This window comes from Cryptomeria japonica, chromosome 10, assembly GCF_030272615.1.
Source record: "Cryptomeria japonica chromosome 10, Sugi_1.0, whole genome shotgun sequence".
Classification (NCBI taxonomy): Eukaryota; Viridiplantae; Streptophyta; class Pinopsida; order Cupressales; family Cupressaceae; genus Cryptomeria; species Cryptomeria japonica.
Genome location: NC_081414.1, coordinates 11,794,597 through 11,812,759, shown reverse-complemented (window position 1 = coordinate 11,812,759; position 18,163 = coordinate 11,794,597). Strand labels below are relative to the sequence as shown.

At 39.3% G+C, this 18,163-nt stretch overlaps 1 protein-coding gene across 3 annotated transcripts in view; it reads right to left on the bottom strand.

Annotated features, from left to right (window-relative positions):
* The window catches only part of LOC131069371 (translation factor GUF1 homolog, chloroplastic), a 291,243-nt gene that overhangs the window by 226,228 nt on the left and 46,852 nt on the right, over positions 1–18,163 (bottom strand). For all 3 annotated transcript variants that reach the window (XM_058004741.2, XM_058004742.2, XM_058004740.2), the window contains 2 exons: positions 11,936–11,992; positions 11,424–11,489 (listed from right to left, as the gene is read on the bottom strand). In XM_058004741.2, the coding sequence (XP_057860724.2) occupies positions 11,424–11,489; positions 11,936–11,992 (123 nt within the window). The remainder of the gene's footprint in view (positions 1–11,423; positions 11,490–11,935; positions 11,993–18,163) is intronic.

The following is an 18,163-nucleotide window of genomic DNA, read 5'->3' as shown; positions in this document are numbered from 1 at the left end:
AAAAAATTGATACTTCGCAGAAAATCACTCCAGATGTCCGTGCCACCTTGCTACAGTTGATGTTGCGGGATAACCTCACACAAGCAAAAAAGGATAGCCTCAAAAGTGTTGGTAAGGGAAGGGGGGTCAAGAAATCATTTTTGGCGAAGGGAGTATGGAGATGCTTGTTGTCCGTGGTGAAGAGTCGCCTTAAAGGAGCCAATCGTACGTTTGATATAGCTATTGCACAAATTGTCTTAATGAATAGGCTGCGCAATGGAGTGGTGTACGATTGGGTATCATTGTAGGCAAATAGGATGGAGGAATTCATGACCCTCCAGTATAAGAAATTCTACATGCCACATCACGCCATCAGGCTATTTCTTGATGCAGTTTGCACGTAGATTACCCCAGGCTCCCAGCCATTGGAGCCACAGGGTCGTGTTGCACCTGACCAGCCACCTATATTTTACTGGTCGCATTTGGATGTTTTGACACATGGCCCTGAAGCACATTTGTGCAAGAAACGGAAGAAGCCCGCCATGTCAGAAACGAAATCGGAGACGGAGGAGTCTGACGCGGATGAGGAGGATGCTAATAGTGGCGAGGAGGAATCCGCCAACACCTCCCAGGTGAGCGGAGAGAGTTTCTGGTTGGCAGGTAGAGGGGGTGACCAGTTGCCGGATGAGGAAGTAATGGAATTCGCTGGCGTCGAAGGATCCTCACCAGTAAGCACTGCTCCAACATCGAGTTCGGCTATGGTCGAGTTTGCACCAGCACGCCTACCAGTGACTTGCTAGTTGGCGGTGCCACATTCATTGGGGACAGTCAGTACAGTCACCACCGTGCCAGTACCTGGTTTTGGGCAATCTCAGGTGACAATCACTATGACACCACCGAGGGCCGAGACCACACCAGGGACCGATTCTATTACTATTGCAGTCTTTGTGGTGGACTCCGTAGAGCAGTCGGGTATCTTGGAGGGTGCGGGGGCCTCCATTCAACAGGATGTGCCAAGTCATATAGAGGAGGAAATGGTGGAGACATGCGCATTCCAGGATGGCCTCAGTGCCTGGTTGAGCCGCTATCAGCTCACACACGTGCCACCTATAGGCGAGGCTTCTCTATCTCCAGACAGGGAGATGCATTCTCTAGATGTTATTGATCTCGAGGGAGAGAGTTCTCCAAATAGTAGGGAGCTTCAGCGGGCTTATTCGCCCCCCACGGATGTAGTGATGAGTCCTCACAGAGATGAGGGGGTGACAGTTGGAGTACGGCAGGATTTGGGAGAGTTTGAGCGGTTCATTGCCGATATGACTCTAAGAGCTCAGCGGCTTGTGACCTCTGCGAAACTCCAGGAGGATGTCGCGGTGGTAGAACGGATGGAAAGATTGTTGACTTTTGTCATCACTAGATGCAGAGAAGAGTTTGTGAGGTGTTTTGAGCTTGGCGGATGTCCTTTGACGGAGAACCTGGGGATGCTAGAGGCTTGGCGCCTCACTGAGGGAGTTGGAGAGACCCAGATGCAGTCCTTATTGAGATAGGTGGAGTAGGCCTTCCGAGAAGGCTACTATGAACTCAGGAGGACACAACATATGGCATCCACCGCTAAGGCCTTGCGCGTAGCAGCAATGACGGCTCGGGAGGAGATGGCTGCTAGGTTTCAGGAGGTTGAGGCTGCATTGGCACAGGCTCAGGCAGCGACGGACGTTCTGGTAGCACATAAGTCTGCCTTGGGTACGCAGTTGGAGGAGGAAAGGGCAACCAGGGCGAGGATGGAGACGCAGTTGGAGGAGGAGAGAGCATCCAGAGCTCTATTAGAGACTCGATTAGCTAGTGCATTGGAGAGCATCGACACGAAGGAGAAGGTGTTGGAGGCAGCCTATATGGTTAAGACTGCCATGGAGAGGCAGATGGTGGCAAAACGAGATCTGAAGAGGACTAAGCAGGTGTACGAGCTGCGTGAGCGATTGGCTTCCACCACTACACCACCACCCGTGCCTTCTTCATCAGGGACGCCCTCTATACCCCCTTTGTATTGAGTTCCTTTTGTTTTATATGTTACATCATTCCCATTTTGGTTGTATGTCGTCTGGAAACGACCCTTCTTTTTTGGGGGGGATGATGTTGTCGGGTAATTACGTATGTGTTAATTTGTGTGTTAAAGGTCGACGGTTAACTAACGATTGCCGAGAGTTGACACCGGGTAACCGTGTCGACACCTATATAGTCGTCCTTGTTTCCAGTTTGAGGTAGGATAGTACGGGCTTGATGTTATCTGATGTACTGGCACATGTTATCAATAAGAATGCAGTATTGAGTTCATCTATTTGTCTGCATCTCTATGTATATTGTCATATTCTGGTTATCTACAATGCACTAAACACACACTCACACCCGTAAGGGAAAACACCAACCCCTAAGTCTGTTTGTGAGCACCAACCCACTGGAAGCACCAGCTCCCCAATCTGATTTTGTGAGCACCAAACCACTGGAAGCACCAACCCCCCAACCTAATTATGTGAGCACCAACCCACTAGAAGCACCAACTCCCACTTCTACATTTGTGAGCACCAACCCACTGAAAGCACCAACTCCCACTTCAGAATTCTGTGAGTACCAACCCACTACACATAAATCTGATTTTCCACCTTGATAATGTTGCTATAACAACGGATGATGGATTCTATTCTTCTCAAACTTCCTTCTACAAACTGTTATAATGCTAACAATAAATCTGTGACAAGACTGATTACGATATCTTCACTAAACTTTATAAATCTTTTCATACTTCTCACAATACTCTATTTTATATATCCTATAAGTCTGCTCCAACATGCTTCTTAAGTCTGCCCTAATCTGCTCATAAAGTATCCACAAATATGCTCATTAAATTTTCACAAATCTGTTCAAAAAGTCTCTTCACCAATAAAGGTGACCCTTCATAAGTCTGAAATATTCTTCATGTTTATTTCTGCTCTTCTGTAACAAATCAGAATAATACAATTTCCACGTACTCTTCTTTAATTCTGCTGTAAATTCCTCATAACCTCCTTCTTGACTCTGATATAATCTTCATACATAGGCTTCTCTTAATTCAATATAATTTCCACACTCCACACATATCTCTCACTTCTTCCACGACCTCATTTATTCACATCTGTTGTAATAAATCTTCTCTACTTAGAAACTGAATTTTCTTTTATTTATTTCACATAGTACACACAACACACTCTTACTTCTCATTTTTGTTCCTTTTATATCTTCAATTTTCTTTATGAAGAGAGACAACTCTTCATGTTAACTTTCTTCATGAGTCACGTCGTTTCTAAACTAAACCTCTCCTTTTTTCTTTAACTTAATAAAATTTTCTTCTTAGTGGATCGCACCATTTGGCCACATAAATCACAACCTCTAAAAATCGTAACTTTGCTTTATTAAAAATATTTTTAATAAAATCGCTGCTTCTATCTGTGTCATTACATGATTGTCTTTGATCGAACTTGTCGTCCGGCATGACTTTTCTTCAAACATTGCTTACGTGGATTAACCTTTTCACTTTTATTAAACCGTCCTTGTGTTATGAAATCGCTGTCTTTGACAAACATTAAACATAAACGATGATTATTGAGTTGCTGTCATAATAGTCTGGTTACCGATCCTTGGCTTTGACTTGGATCGCTGTGTATTCATAAATTGTTATATCAATGACTAATCGCTACCTCCTTCATTCAATAGTGGGTGTTCACTGTCTTTACATTGATTATTATCCCCATTGTGATACTTGCTCAACACAGATCGTACAGATTACTTCAAATGCTTCTTTAAACATTACCGTGTCTTGTCACATGCAAGAACGGACCAATCATGAGTAATCTCTGTCATTGCATAGTCATATCGCTGTCTTAGAACAGATCAATGATCTTTGTTTCTTTTAGTGAACAATCTTTAAGTCGCTGTTTTTGAAAACTGTATCTGTTATTGCTGCTTTGCATCATGTATATGTTATCTATGATTATTGTTTGCCACTAACAAATGTTTTTTCTATTATGTAAGTCAATGTCTTCATGAGAGATCACAGATTTGATAATTATACTGCCACTATTGTATTGCTCGGCAATCTATCAATACGTTCTTCCCTTCTTTGTCTTGAAAGACTTTAATCGCTTTGATATTTACCAGCATTGCTATCATTGCTGTGCATCATAACACACTGTTTTGTTATGTCTGTTTTGGTAATTATCTTTTAATCTATGAACTGCAGATATATCCTCCAATATCATCGCTGGTTGTTGACTTCATAGAATTGATAAATATATTATTTTTCCTTAACAAAGTCGATGCTGTGTAAATGATGATGCGTAATCATAGGATATTCGCTGCACACTTAATTCATATATCGTTGTTTTGACAAGTATTAATCGTTGTTTTGACAAGTATTAATTCATATATCTTTCTGACGTGTATGCTGACTTGTCTTGACAACTTCATCTTTTATGAATCGCTGTCTCTAATACTTCGTTAATTAGACGTCTTTAATTTGCCAATCGCTATTCCATTATGTCTCTTGTCTGTCAAATGTACTCGCTGATGTTTAGACAAAGAGATCATTATCTATAGTATTTCTTATGCTTCTAAGTCACTATCCTTATCGGTATTCATAACCAATCATAGCCCTTTGTATTTTCTACCATTCCAATTCGAATTACTGTCTTTATTCTCACCGGACTACCCTTGATATGTATAGTCACTGCCATCTCAATTGTGATATCAATATCTTTCATATCTTTTATATCTTTTGAGTAATTGTGGTATCAATTACTATATAACCTTTGTTTGCTGTTATCAACACAAAAATTTACGAGTAATAGATCCACTGAATATGATGTTCATGCTTGGAATACAAATCTTATGTTTGAGAAGGAATCGATACTAAGCATGACCTCACGGCAAGAAAAGGACATTTAGATATGAGATACTCCTTTTTGAGTACTTTTATCTTGCTTCATCACTGCCACTTTGATTACTTACATGTGTTGTCATCTGTAGGTTCATGTAGTTTCAATCTTATCAAAACTTCTTCAAGTTTACTATTTAATTGACTATTCAAATAATGCTTTTCTTTATCCTTTGCTATTGTCTGATATGATGATGTAATGTAGTTACTTGACATCAATGATAGATCTTTTCCATACAACAATGAATCCCTTTGACATCAACGACAACTATTCCAACAGTTTTTGCCTTGGCTCGGCATTTTGATCAGGGCTTTCAGAGGCTTTAACAAACACAATGATAGGCAAAGCGATTTGACCTCCAAAATCATCGAACTCAGGCCCTCAAACGCACTCCGCACTTTGACTTAACCCTATCGGTATTTTCTCGGCATTGGGAGAGCACAGGATTCCTCAGTGAATACAAAAGCGTTTCATTTCGAAACACAAGAACTTTAACATTTTTTCTCTGATCTCAAGTGTTAGTTTCGAAGGCTTCTGGAAACAATGTCAGGGGGTTTTATCAGCATTTTAACAGGGGCTACTTCAAGCATATCGTTGATTTTTATCTGTTTGCCCTTTGACGCAAGTCGGGATTACTTCGGCCAAAACACACGACTCCTATTTCATTTTGCCCTTATCCGTATTTTTATCGTGCTTTGAAGGGTGAAAAGACAAAGTCAAACTTTGTTCTTTGTGTGATTTGCAGTAAAAGGCCCGAGCTTTTATTGCTCTAGGCGTTTAGACGTTTCATTTTCGGGATTTTACGGGTTAGCATGTAATGTCCCCTTTTTGGTATCCTTTATGAATTAGGGAACAATTAACTCAATTAATCAATTACAAGAGACTTATTCCCACAAGTTTCAGAAAAATAGTATTTAAGAAAATAACAGTAGAAGTGGATACCACTTGTAAATGATGAACTATAATTGATATCACTTATATGCTGCTATTACCAGAATGGCTGCTATCGTTAATATGGCTTTAAGACACGTGCAAGATGATTTGGTCTACTCAACATAATAAGGATAAAATTATCGTGCTGTCCCAGACATGAAAGATTGATAAATATGCAAAAGATCTTTATTGTCTCACTAAGTTCACTCGATGTCAAGCTCTGTCTGATCTAAATAATCCTTGGCTTCATGCACCCGATATTGGGCCTTCGGCCTTGCTCATACGAGCCCTTTCAAACTGCAATAAGAAATGATATCCAAAACCATCAATGATCCCTCCCATGGTCAGATTGAATGACTTCTTATATGTATTTTATGAAGTGAAAAGTCATGTGGTATAGATACATCTCCTCCTTTATCCTTAACGATTCCTTCATTTAATGATGATTATTTTAATGACTCCATCACACAACAATTATGGATTGGTATTATTAAACGCACCCTTCTATATATATAAGTAATCGCTGATCTTTGTAAATGGATTATTATTATTTCAAGTGACATCGCAGCCTTTGATATGATACTTAATAAACAATTTGTATTAATCATTGTCTCTTATTTAAGGTTTTGGTCACTCATAAACTAATAATCATCTTTCCTTAATAGTTTGATGCCCTTTCACTCGAAACAATTATTGATTGTATGTAATAGCACCCAATAAGGGAGTTGTGTCCAGTGTCTAACCATGGTGACACCAATATTTGACTCATACTAATGTTACGCACCTCTTTAATAATCGGAAATCTTTACTTAAGCTTCCGTCCCTTGTAATGTTTGGCGTAAATGTTTTATTTCCATCAGCGGCAATCTCTAGTAGCTTAGTTACCACGATCAACAATGATAATCATTGTATAGATTAGAATGTTTTTCCTTCACCGTAGCCTTAAGCTACCACCCAAGCAGCTCCCGATAACCTCTTTCTCATTCTCAACTCCCATCTTCAAAGTCTTGTCTATTTGTTTGTAGTTACAGAGTTGTATCTTATCGCAGCATACTAAACGGTGATTAGTTCAACCATCTTTATCAATATTTACTTCTGATCTGTAATGTCCCCTTCTTGTTGATGCCCTTCCAGTGGTCCATTAGCCTATTCCTGAGACCCGCAGGCTAGGTGCAATGAATAATGAGGGTCCAGCATTGATGAGGCGAAGACTTACTATTTTTAGTAAGTCAGGGAATGGCTATTTTGGTGATACTGTCCTACTGAGCTCTCCATGCTCTGTCACTGGGCGCGAAGATCATGCTTTTCAGAGCATTAGTTCATGACTTACTATTTTTAGTAAGTGGCAGTATGGCATAATTCTATTTCTGGCAGATCCTGCAACAGTTCAGTGGTCTTCCTGGTTCAGTTTCATCCTGGTTTTGACAGTAATCAATACGGGAGTCATATGTGACACAATTAAATATTATTTCCTTATCCTAAGGTTTAATATTTAATTAATCTGATTAATTGCTACTGATTTATTGAATTTGGGATTAATGCCTATTATTTCCTAAATGCTTGGCGAAATTTATGTCTCAAAAGGGGACGTCAAAATTATTAGGAGAGATATTATTTTATTTTTTTATCTCTAATGTTTGCCAAGTGAAAATCGTGGTCCATGCTTTTGGCGTGAGGGTTGACTTGTAGGATGGCGCCACTCTTGGGGGCCACGTGAGTTGGAATGAAATACAAATGAAGAGAGTTGAGTTTGAAGCAATTTGCATTTGAATTTGATGGTGTGAAAGTTATAAATAAGAGCCTTGGGCTCCCATTCTGGGCATCTTGAAAATTTGTAATGTTATGCTCCCGGTTTGGCGATAAAACTTTAAGGCTTCGGAGTGCGTCTCCCTAGTGCTTCCCGGTTTCGTACTTGAAACATAGTACCTAGCTGTGTGCTGTTATCTCCTACATTCTCAGAGCATGTCATAGTCATTTTTGGTGTTGGAACAATTTTTGGGGACTTGCTGGTTTGGCTGTGGCTGAAGTGCATTTTCGATCACACCTCTCTGTTGAAGCGGCTGACCATTATGGGTATTGGCTCTTTCATCCTTCCCAGTAATGGCGATATACTTTGTAAGTTTGTGGCATTTTTAGTTAAGTTTTGAATTTCCTAGACAAAATCGAAATTCTAAGCTAGGCGTGGTTTTCTGTTTTGCATTGGGATGCATGCAAAATCAATAAGGGGGTTATGGTATCATGGTTTTGGTTGGTTGTCATTGCAGTTAGTCTAGTGTGGGGTTTGGGACTGGTTTTGGGTGATTTGGATGTGTATTGAGAGAGTTGTGAACTTGTTAGAGTTTTCTTAGGCTGCTGGTTTTGCAATTCCAGCCTGCAGTTTGATATTAGCAGAAAATTCATGTTCTTATTGGGATTATCAGCAATACTCTCTTCTCATATCTTCTATTTTTGTAAGGTTAAGTAGTAGTACTACTAACCAGTTCTATTTTGTAATTCTCATCCCGCTGAAAAGTGGAAGAGGCTGGTTTGCCGCCTATTATCAAGCAAATTGTAATTTCAGTCCTCCCACTGCATAAGTGGTCGAGTGATATCTAAGTGTAATGGTCCTCCCGCTGCATAAACGGTCGAGTTGAGATTGTTATGTAATTGCAGTCCTCCCGCTGAAATATTGCGGTTGAGTGATTCGTATTTTTGTGTATCTCACTTGGCTGGTTCACCGCCAAGTTTTCTTGCTTTCCCGCTGGATAAGCGGAAGGGGCTGGCTTGCCGCCCAAGCATTGCATTGTTTTCAATTAATTAAGCTAATGATCCCCTCAACACCGTATCCTCTCACCTTCCCACATTGGGCACTTGGTGATCAGAAAGTGGAAGGGTTACTTTCCCATCATGTTTCAGTTTATGATTTCTAACCTTAACGGGTTATCTTCTTGTTGATGACCATTGTTGGCCTCAAAAATCAAAAAAAAAATAACTGGGATATTACATGATCTCATCCTTTGCAAAGATAATGTCGATTCTTTCTTAATCGCTTCATCTAGAAACACGTGAGTGTCGTGATGGTGGTAGGAGGCCTGTGCTACTGATAATTCATCGTAATTGCTTACAATGTACTTCAATGATTATGAACAACATAAACTTTTATCGATTCTTTTATACACCTCTTCAATATCATTGTTGTCGATATCATGGCTATTTTATATATTAGTGTCTAAAGGTAGTGTCCCCTTTTTATCTCCCATTTTCCATGTATACTTTCTTCATTTGACCAGTCAAAGAGCCCATATAACTACTTCCCATATCCATTGCTCCACGCTCCTTTGCTTGGCATAATAAAATATATTAGATATAATTGTAGTAGTTATCAAGGTTCAGTGCTTGACGGCAGAAAGATGTCTTCCTATTCTCTTTGGATTATTATCAGCAAGCATATGTTTGTATACGTGGCAACATCTCCATGATATTAATGTCTTCTATAATGTCCCTTCATGCTTGGAAAACCGATTATGTATTATTCCACATATCATATTCTTTCTATTCTTTAATTATTTCTTCTCTATATTTTTATCATCGTTTCTTATCCTTGATTTATTAAGTCTTCCTTTTGGTATCTATAAGCACAATTATCTTTCCTTATACAATCACCTATATTCTTCATTGACATTCGTTGTATGGGCTTTGAATATTAATATTATTTATAAAGATAATACAAGGAGCTTTCTTAATATTAACAATACTGGACGGGGTCTTGTTTGGGGACATCACATAGCAAGCTTGAATCTTTGCCACAAAACACCAACCTCTCTCACATAGCAGGCTAGAGGCGAGGATGTGCGAGCACAACACTTACCAAATAATATTTCTTCAATAATGCGATCCTAGATTTGAAACTTGCATCACAACATGGACAACATGTGCAATATACATATATATACTTAATCATTAGGGTTAGGCAAATCGCATTATATTCATAGATTATCCACAATACTACCAAGCACATTAGGGTTTGGGGGAAGAGACATGATGAGTCTACCCGAAGCCATTTCTACACCAAGCCTAATAGTGGATGTCTAAGCCCAATAGTGGATGTCTACCACAGCCCTCTTGCTTGATTGGCGGCTTGTATCTGCTGTCCCCAACCATGTCTCGTTTCTTTCCAGACAGTTGCCATCTTGTGGAGTCAAGGGAAGGTTGTAAGGGGGTCACTTGACTCTGTAAGTGCCCTCTCTGTCATAAGCCGCAATGGTCCTTCTAGGACGGCCTACTCGCAAGCCCGCTTGCCACCCTCTTCTTACACCTCAGGCCCTTCTCTCACAAGGTGGAATTCAGGCAGTATGCATATCTATTCTCTACCATAGAAGCATACACTTAAGCATCAGCAATATATATATAATGAATTAACAAATATATGAGAGTATTACTTATACCAACGAATATGGGACGTAATGGGAAACTCCCCACTGCTGTTTATTTGTTGACTGGTTAGGACCTTGTCTGATCTGATGTTAATTGCTAGACTCGATGCTGCATGCTGTAACCTGATTGTTGTTGAAGGACCTGTTCTACTTGGGTGATTTTATTGATTGCCAAGTGATGGTTGATTGCTGACGTGCTGCTGGTCTGGTGCTGCTATTCCTGAAGATGCATTTCGATGATTTCTGATAATGTGTTTTTGATGCTTGTTGATGAGGATACTGTTATCGGATTGTTTTTATTTATTGTCGATGATGGTTCCCGAACTCTCTTTTTTATACCTGTACTCTCGTTTTTATTCCCTTCTTCTATGCTGGAAAGTTGTGACATTTGGTTGGAGCCTTTCCCATGAGGGGTGGCATCTCCTCCTTGACTGTAATTGCTGCTCTTTTTCTTAACTAATTGTTGCCTTAATGAATCATCCTTAACAAATTGTTTACACTTGACTAACTGCTTATTAGAGAGGACCAAACCTTACTGTTTTGTCCTTGCATCACGATCTATTTAATTTTCTTGTTAAACAATTTCAGATTTTGAATTTATTGAGATATTAGGTTCAGGGCCATGACAATAATCTTGTATCTTTGAATCCTTTGGAGGTTGAATTGTGAATGGCTACCTTTCTAAGATTTGCTATTATTCTTTAAGTACAAAGTTTTGCTTCCTTTCTCAAGGTTGTCTCATTTTGGAAAATCTCATTTCTTAATTGTGTGGCTTGACTTCTTACAAATACTGGGTGTTGTTTTCATTTTCATATATTATTTATGGTTTGTATTGATTGTCAAAATCTTTTAATTGTGCTTTAATAACCTTATTGCAGAACTGATGTAATTTTATATTCTGAATTTTGATGTGTAGTGCATTTCTCTAAAAAACTAAAAGAACTGTCTTTCAGGCAAAATCAGCTATTTAGCAACCAATCAACTTATTCTATTAAGCAAAACAAATAGTTACATTTATTCTGAAGGCATAGTAGTTTAAGAGGTTTACAGCATCTCAATATGTTTCCATATCAGAGTAGAAAAATGCAAAAGGCAGATTCCAAACAAAAATTACTTTGAATGAAATAAGCAAATATCTTACTGGAATAATTTCTAGATTATTTTCCAAAGCCATATAAACATTCGCAAGAGTTTGAGCCTCCACTCCCTGCAAAAGAGGCAACAATAAAATGAATTAAAGCGATTGCATCAGTATTCATTGCGTCTAAACTGCAAAAATAATACACTTGACACCAAAAAACATAGGATGTTACTAGCACAAATATCTAATGACTCAATACATGCATCTCAAGATAACTCTACTTTTGGTGTTCTTGGGATCTTTTCTGCACAGTTTACAAGCATATGATAGTCATGATGGCATACCTTTAAAGTTATGGTGTGAAATTTTTCCACCCAATTATGGTTTTCTAAGACATTAATGCAGCAGACAACTAAGAAAACTAAATAACAACAAAAGGAGGATTTTTCCTGATGTTCTGAACACACGCAGATGTTCACACACACACACACACACACACACATGTATATACATAGAATATGTATAGAGGATCTATTTCTCCAATATTCTACATATATATAATCATATGTTACCTGTGAAGCATCCACAACAAGAAGAGCTCCCTCACAAGCCGCAAGTGATCGAGAAACCTGCACAACAAATCCAAAGAGCAATACCATTTCAAACCACTAAGAGTTTTGATATTCTATTTGAGACCGATGTAACTTCTCTGCTGATCATATAATTCTTTAAATTTTCCAATTTAACCACATTACTGCAATCATTTAAATGAGATTATTGATGCCTGAATCAGATAGTTATATTTAAAAAATTCCTATGAAATAATGGACATGATAAACCAATGAATTTAAACCAATGAATTTATCTTTAAATATTGTGCCATTTTTTCCATAACCCCTTTCAAAATTCGGTTGTAAAAAGTTTAGCCAGTGTGAAAAAGAATATAAACTAAACATCATGTGTTATCTGGGAGTAGATATCTTTGCATTTCAGTTTCTGTAAAAAACAAGTGTAAAATTTTTAAAATGGATTAAATCAGGGGCATCATCAAGAAACTGAGTTATATGCAGTCAGTCAGAGTGGTAAATTGTCAATATACAATTCTAAAATCTCTCTTTTCCAAAAAAAATCAAGCATTGTTAAATTTTGGAGTTCAATTGAATCAAGATCTGCAGAGAGGTTCCATTCCTTTTCCATAGCCCCAAAACAATAACAAAATTAGCAAAGTCATAACCTGCCTTCACAAGAAAGATAAAAAGAAGAAATCATATTAATGTCCACAAATGACCAAAAGTAGGTAAATGGGACTCAAGAGTACACCAGCTAACAATAGAAAGTTCTAGGAAGAGAAAATCCTAGAGAGGCTGTAATGTGAGGTTCTTCGACTTAGGTGTTCGGGAGAGTTTCATTAGCCTATTTTATTCCTATAGCTTAATTTGGAGAACTAAAAAAGAATATAATTTAACTAATTAAATTAAATTGACTTCAATTAAGGTTGCGTGCAACTTGTATTTAATTAATTTTTATAAAGTGACTTAAGTCAAAAAGGAGAAATAAATTAAAGTCACTTTATGTGGGCCAAAAAAATTATTATTTTAATAGAGGTGAATTTAAAATTTAACTTCTCAAAAGTTATAAAAGAGGAATGAAGGAGCTCATTTTCACATCTTGGACACTTTATTTCTCATTTGCAAAGTTTGGACTGCGACTTCAACTTCAAACACTAGGACAAAAACCCTATGAGTATTTGGCTTCGGAGATGAAAGATATTTTCCTAGTCAAATTCATGGTGGATTCATGCAAAGTTCACAATTGTGCTTAAACAAAAAAAAACAAGAATTCCATTTATAAGTTTTAAAAAGGTTGCACACAAATAATATAGTCTATTATTTCATCCCATGATTTCATTCAATACACATAATATTTATATAGGAGTTTAATATCCTACATTATAGGAACCTGTTGGGATGTGAAATTTTTGCCTCTATTCTCAAGTGTTGTTTGGGTTTAAGGGCCTGAGAGACCATACTTTACCCCTAAAACACCTTAAACCCTAAACCCTAGTGTTGATGCCTAAATCTTTCCTTTTATTTTGTTATATTTTTGTGTTGACCTGTTGCAGCCCATTCTCAGTCATCTTAGTTAAAACTTATGCCTTTTAAGTAATTGCGTTGACCGACCCCGCGCAGTAGCCATCCCATCAACATGGCCTATACCTTGTTATCTTTGTCGTGCAAGTTCTCCAGAATCAATGGTCAGGATTCTCGCGTAGTTGCGCGACTAAAGAAATATGCTCGCACAAGCTAACTCCGCAACCCCGCCCGTGAACATGGCACGAGGGCCCCACCAAGGATGACTGATCACATGTGGACCAGTCAAATTATGACACATTTTTATCATGTGACATGACAGAAATTGTCAACCCCGCATGTCCACCGTGTAGCCAAGATAATGTGCACTTGCATCTGGAGAGATCGACGGCCGAGATTGAGTGCACAATTGCACAACTAAAGAGAGTTGCTCATATAGCCTAACTCCACAACTCCGAAAGTTTTTAAAGCAGTGGCCATTTTATAAAATATAAAAAGAAAATTACGTGTCCTTTTCTCATTTGCTGTCGCCTGAGAGAGGGAATCAGCTGTTAAAACTGCAACGTTCAAATATGAAAATTAATGGCTACTTCGCGCCAACCTAACACATACATCCCTGCAGTAAATGATCCAATTTCACCATTAAAGCCTAGATTTTTTATCCAATTCATTCCACTTTGATTTTTCTATTCTCTTGTATTATTCCCTTGCGCTCTGTGTATCTTCTGCAATTTGAATTTTCAAGTATTAGGGTTTTACCCTAGGTTTTGTGCAGTGACAATCATACGTGTCTCATTCTGTGATCTCTATATGTTATTTTGAGCTTTAGCTCTTTGAATTGTTGCATTGTCAAGGGATTCAAAGGGGTTCTTGTCTGCAAAGTGTCAATTTTGAAACCCTAGAGGTCGTTTGTGTTTATCTGCCTAAAACCCTAATCATAGAAGATGGTTGAATCCTCTAGCCAAGGAAAGAGGAAATTCTCAGAGGAGATCATTGCACAACTTCTAGGATCAACTGAAACTCAAAAGAGATCCAAGCTTGGTGCTAGACCAAATGAACTCTTGATTGATTATACAAAGTGTGTAAAGGGACCCCATAATTGAGCCTTCGGGTTTCAGTCTCTGAAGAAGGTGCTACAATAAGGACAGGGTGCCTGTATGCAACATCTCGAGTTTCAATTTGGGAAGGTTGGTGGCCCCAATGTCTTTCTGAATATTGATCTGATTGCTGCAATTGCTCGCAACTATAGGCCAGATGTGAGGGAAATTGTGGCCAAGGACGAAGGGAGACTAGTGTTGATGTGGCTAAAATCGCATTGCTATAACTTCATCCGGCCAATGCAGAATAGAATGCTAAGAATCCTAATGCTAAGAATAGAATGCTAAGAATCCCTAATGCTGTACTAATTTGATCAATGGGGATTACCTCAATGTTTCGGTTGTCAGGTCTTGACTGCAGGATAGCTTAGCGGTTTGATGTGTTTTGCTGGAAACACAAAGGGGACTTGAGGTTTAGACGAAATTGGTTTCGAACGAGTTCCCTAAAGTTCAATAGTCCTATATCATCTGATCTTTCTTGGATTGATACTATCCTCGAAACTGGGGTCCTTGGATGATGAAGTGACTTCTGGCCTTCTAATAGGGATCTTTTCCTTTCTAGTCCTTTTTGACGTCTGAGTCCCTCTATTAGCTTTGGCTTTCTTCCTCCTTTCGGGTTTCTCAACCTCTTCCTTTGGTGCACTTGAGGTTCCCTCATCTTCCGAGGACTGAGAATCGAGACTACCCATCATATGGTATGTGAATTGAATTCCCTCATGGGTTAGTCTCTCAATCTGCTCGTGTATCCAATGATCGGTGTACCTTCCCGGAGCTGCCATAACTGCCTCAAAATCAGTAATCAGATCCTGAGACCAATCAATGCCCGGCAAGAGGTACTTTACTGCCTCAAACTCTTGAACCTGCAAGCAATTGCTAGAGTCTGTCACTTGATCTAGGACCCAACGATATTCATAAAGTTGCATTTGCTGCACACTTAACCTTGAATATTCACACCGTCGGACCTCATAGTCATCAGAACAATTCTTCCAATAGTCCTCAATTGATTCCTTTGCTCTATAGCGCCTACCATAGGCTCTTTTTGCCAAATTGTCATGATCAAAACATTTCCTTGGGAAATGTTCCTATAGGCCATAAGATGCTAACTCGGCAAGTGACTCATTGGCTTGCACTGAATTCTTGAAATGTACATCGAGGTTACACAAAATCATAGGGAAGGTGAATCCGGACTGTTTCTTATCTCTGAGTAGGCTGCCAGCTAGATGTGCTTGCCTTGCAACTTCCATAAGAATTACTTTGTCTGTTGGATAACATGGAAGTGGGAACGGAGCTCCCTCAAAGCCGGATATCCGGATATAGGAGAACCTAGGGAATTGAATAAACCAGGCGCCGTACTTTTGCACCAAAATGGTAGCCTGCTCTGAGAGCCTTATGTGCAATCCCCCCTGCATCAACCTAACTAGGCGCATTGTGAAGGTGTCATTGACACGCTCATATTGACCAATTGCATAAGCCGGGTTGTTCTTTTACCTCTGAGCTATGTCATAGTAATGTAGCTGAGGATAGCAGTCGTACACCTTTATCTGATTGGGCCCGTTCCCGATTTCACCCTTCTTGATTAACCCTGTCAGTGACTAGTGTCGAGCGAATATATAAACTAGGTAAGAGGTCATGGTGAAGTGCTTCCTCTCTTCAAGTTCGACCAACTGGGTATGAATTTTATCACTGATGATCTGAGCCCAATCGAACTTGGATTTCCCGGCAAAGACCTGCTCCGTAAAGTAGAACATCCACTCTTCAAAAAAATTAGATTGAGGGAGTCCCATAACCCGGCTAAGCAAGGTGACCATATCACCATGCTCATTGTGAAAGTCACTTCTGGGGGTCTTTTTCCTGATTCTAATACTCGGAGGCATTCTCTCCCTATACCATTCTTCGTTTATCAATGTCCTGCATTTAGCAGGGTTCATGTCATATGCAACTTGTGCTTCATCTATGGTTGTCGCAATGGGGTTATCCGGGAACGGGATGTCGAATGCTTCGCCAATGGCCTCAGGTGTGAAGTCAGCTAGGACCATATTTTTCAGAAACACTAATCTGGTCTCTGGGTGATAATGTCGGGCAGCCTCAACTACTAGCTCATAATTCTGCACTGATGGAGGAAATCCTGTTGCCTGGGCGATACCACTTTCCATCATCCACCTAGGCCTGCCATAGGCGTTTGGAGAATATACCCGGTCTCTGAAGTCCTGAATGTCCCTGTGGCCCAAGTCAGTATTGCCTATGTTTTCCCATATGCTCTGGACTTTTGACTCCCTCAATCCTCCTCTCTAGTACTAGTATTTGATCTTCTCGCCTTTGCGGGGAATGTCTGATTTAGAAACCCGAAATGTTCCGGCTGCACCAGGTGTCTTTGAGGATTCTACCGCAGATTTAGGCATTTATCATGCACAACTGGACGCGGATTACGAAACGAGATGAAGGAAACAAATAGGTTAGTCAAAAAAAAGAGGATGACACTAGCACACAAGGATCAAAGGAAAAAGAAAGTACGATGCTTCAGCAAAAGAGCCTAATTAATTTGGAAATGAAATGTTATTAAGCACTTTGTTTAAAATTTGCTACTCGGCTGGGGTTCAGGGCTTGGGTGTTCAATGATTGCTAAATTTGCACTTAAAGTCTTTAAGTTCAGTTTTCAAAAATGAGGTTCAAAATTTCCTAAGTCTGAAATTTGCATTGTTGGGTTAATTTTCTTGACAGACTCTGCTTTAAATTCTTTGTTTGATGCCTTTCAAAAGAAAAAAAATGCGGTCTACAGAATTTCACCATTTGATTAATTTTATATTATCTGCTTAAACACATTGACCAGTCTTGCATTTATTTTAAATGATTTCAAAGGAGACAAAGCGATCTTACCTGGCAAACAAGGTGTCAATCCTGCGATCTTCCCAAACTTCGGGTTAGAAGGGCTTTGTGCAGGCTCGGCCTACAAGGTCGTTCTAAAAAATTTGAAAATGCTCTTTCCTTTAACTCACGTGATTTTCAAATTGCCCAATTTTCGGGCTGGAGGAAACACATGCAAACCCTAAGACACCGCCTAGGCTCTACTTCGCGATTTCGATGCTTGGAGAGTTTTGCAAATTTCAAATCATGAAACCTCCTAAATTCTCCTCTCGCGATTTCCTGATCACTCGCGATTTTCGGGAAAAGGAGGGATTTTCTTGCAAACGCTAAAGCTTAATCGCTTCAACATTCTGGCGAAAACAGGTTTGGGGGCGATTTCGAAAGGTTTTAAATTTAAACACTTCACTTGACCTCATGAACTTCGGCCTTTAACCTTCTTTTGCAAACTTTCCTCCATCTTTGCGTTTTACCTTTCCGCAATTTCCTTTGAAACTTTGCTCTTCTGACATTTCGCCTTTAACCCCCGAAAAATCGGCAAATATGGAGCTTTTGCGAACTTTTAGATTTTCAGACGTTTAACTTTTTCGCCAAAATTCAGGCTATATGGACATTTTTAAATAAAGTTTGCTTTAAGTTTCGCGTTTTACCTCTATGCGCCGAAATTCGGGCCAATTTGCTCTTTTGCAAACTCTTTCACTTTTAATGTTTTGCCTTTGCGCCGAATTTCGGCTCAAAACGAGCTTTTGCAAAC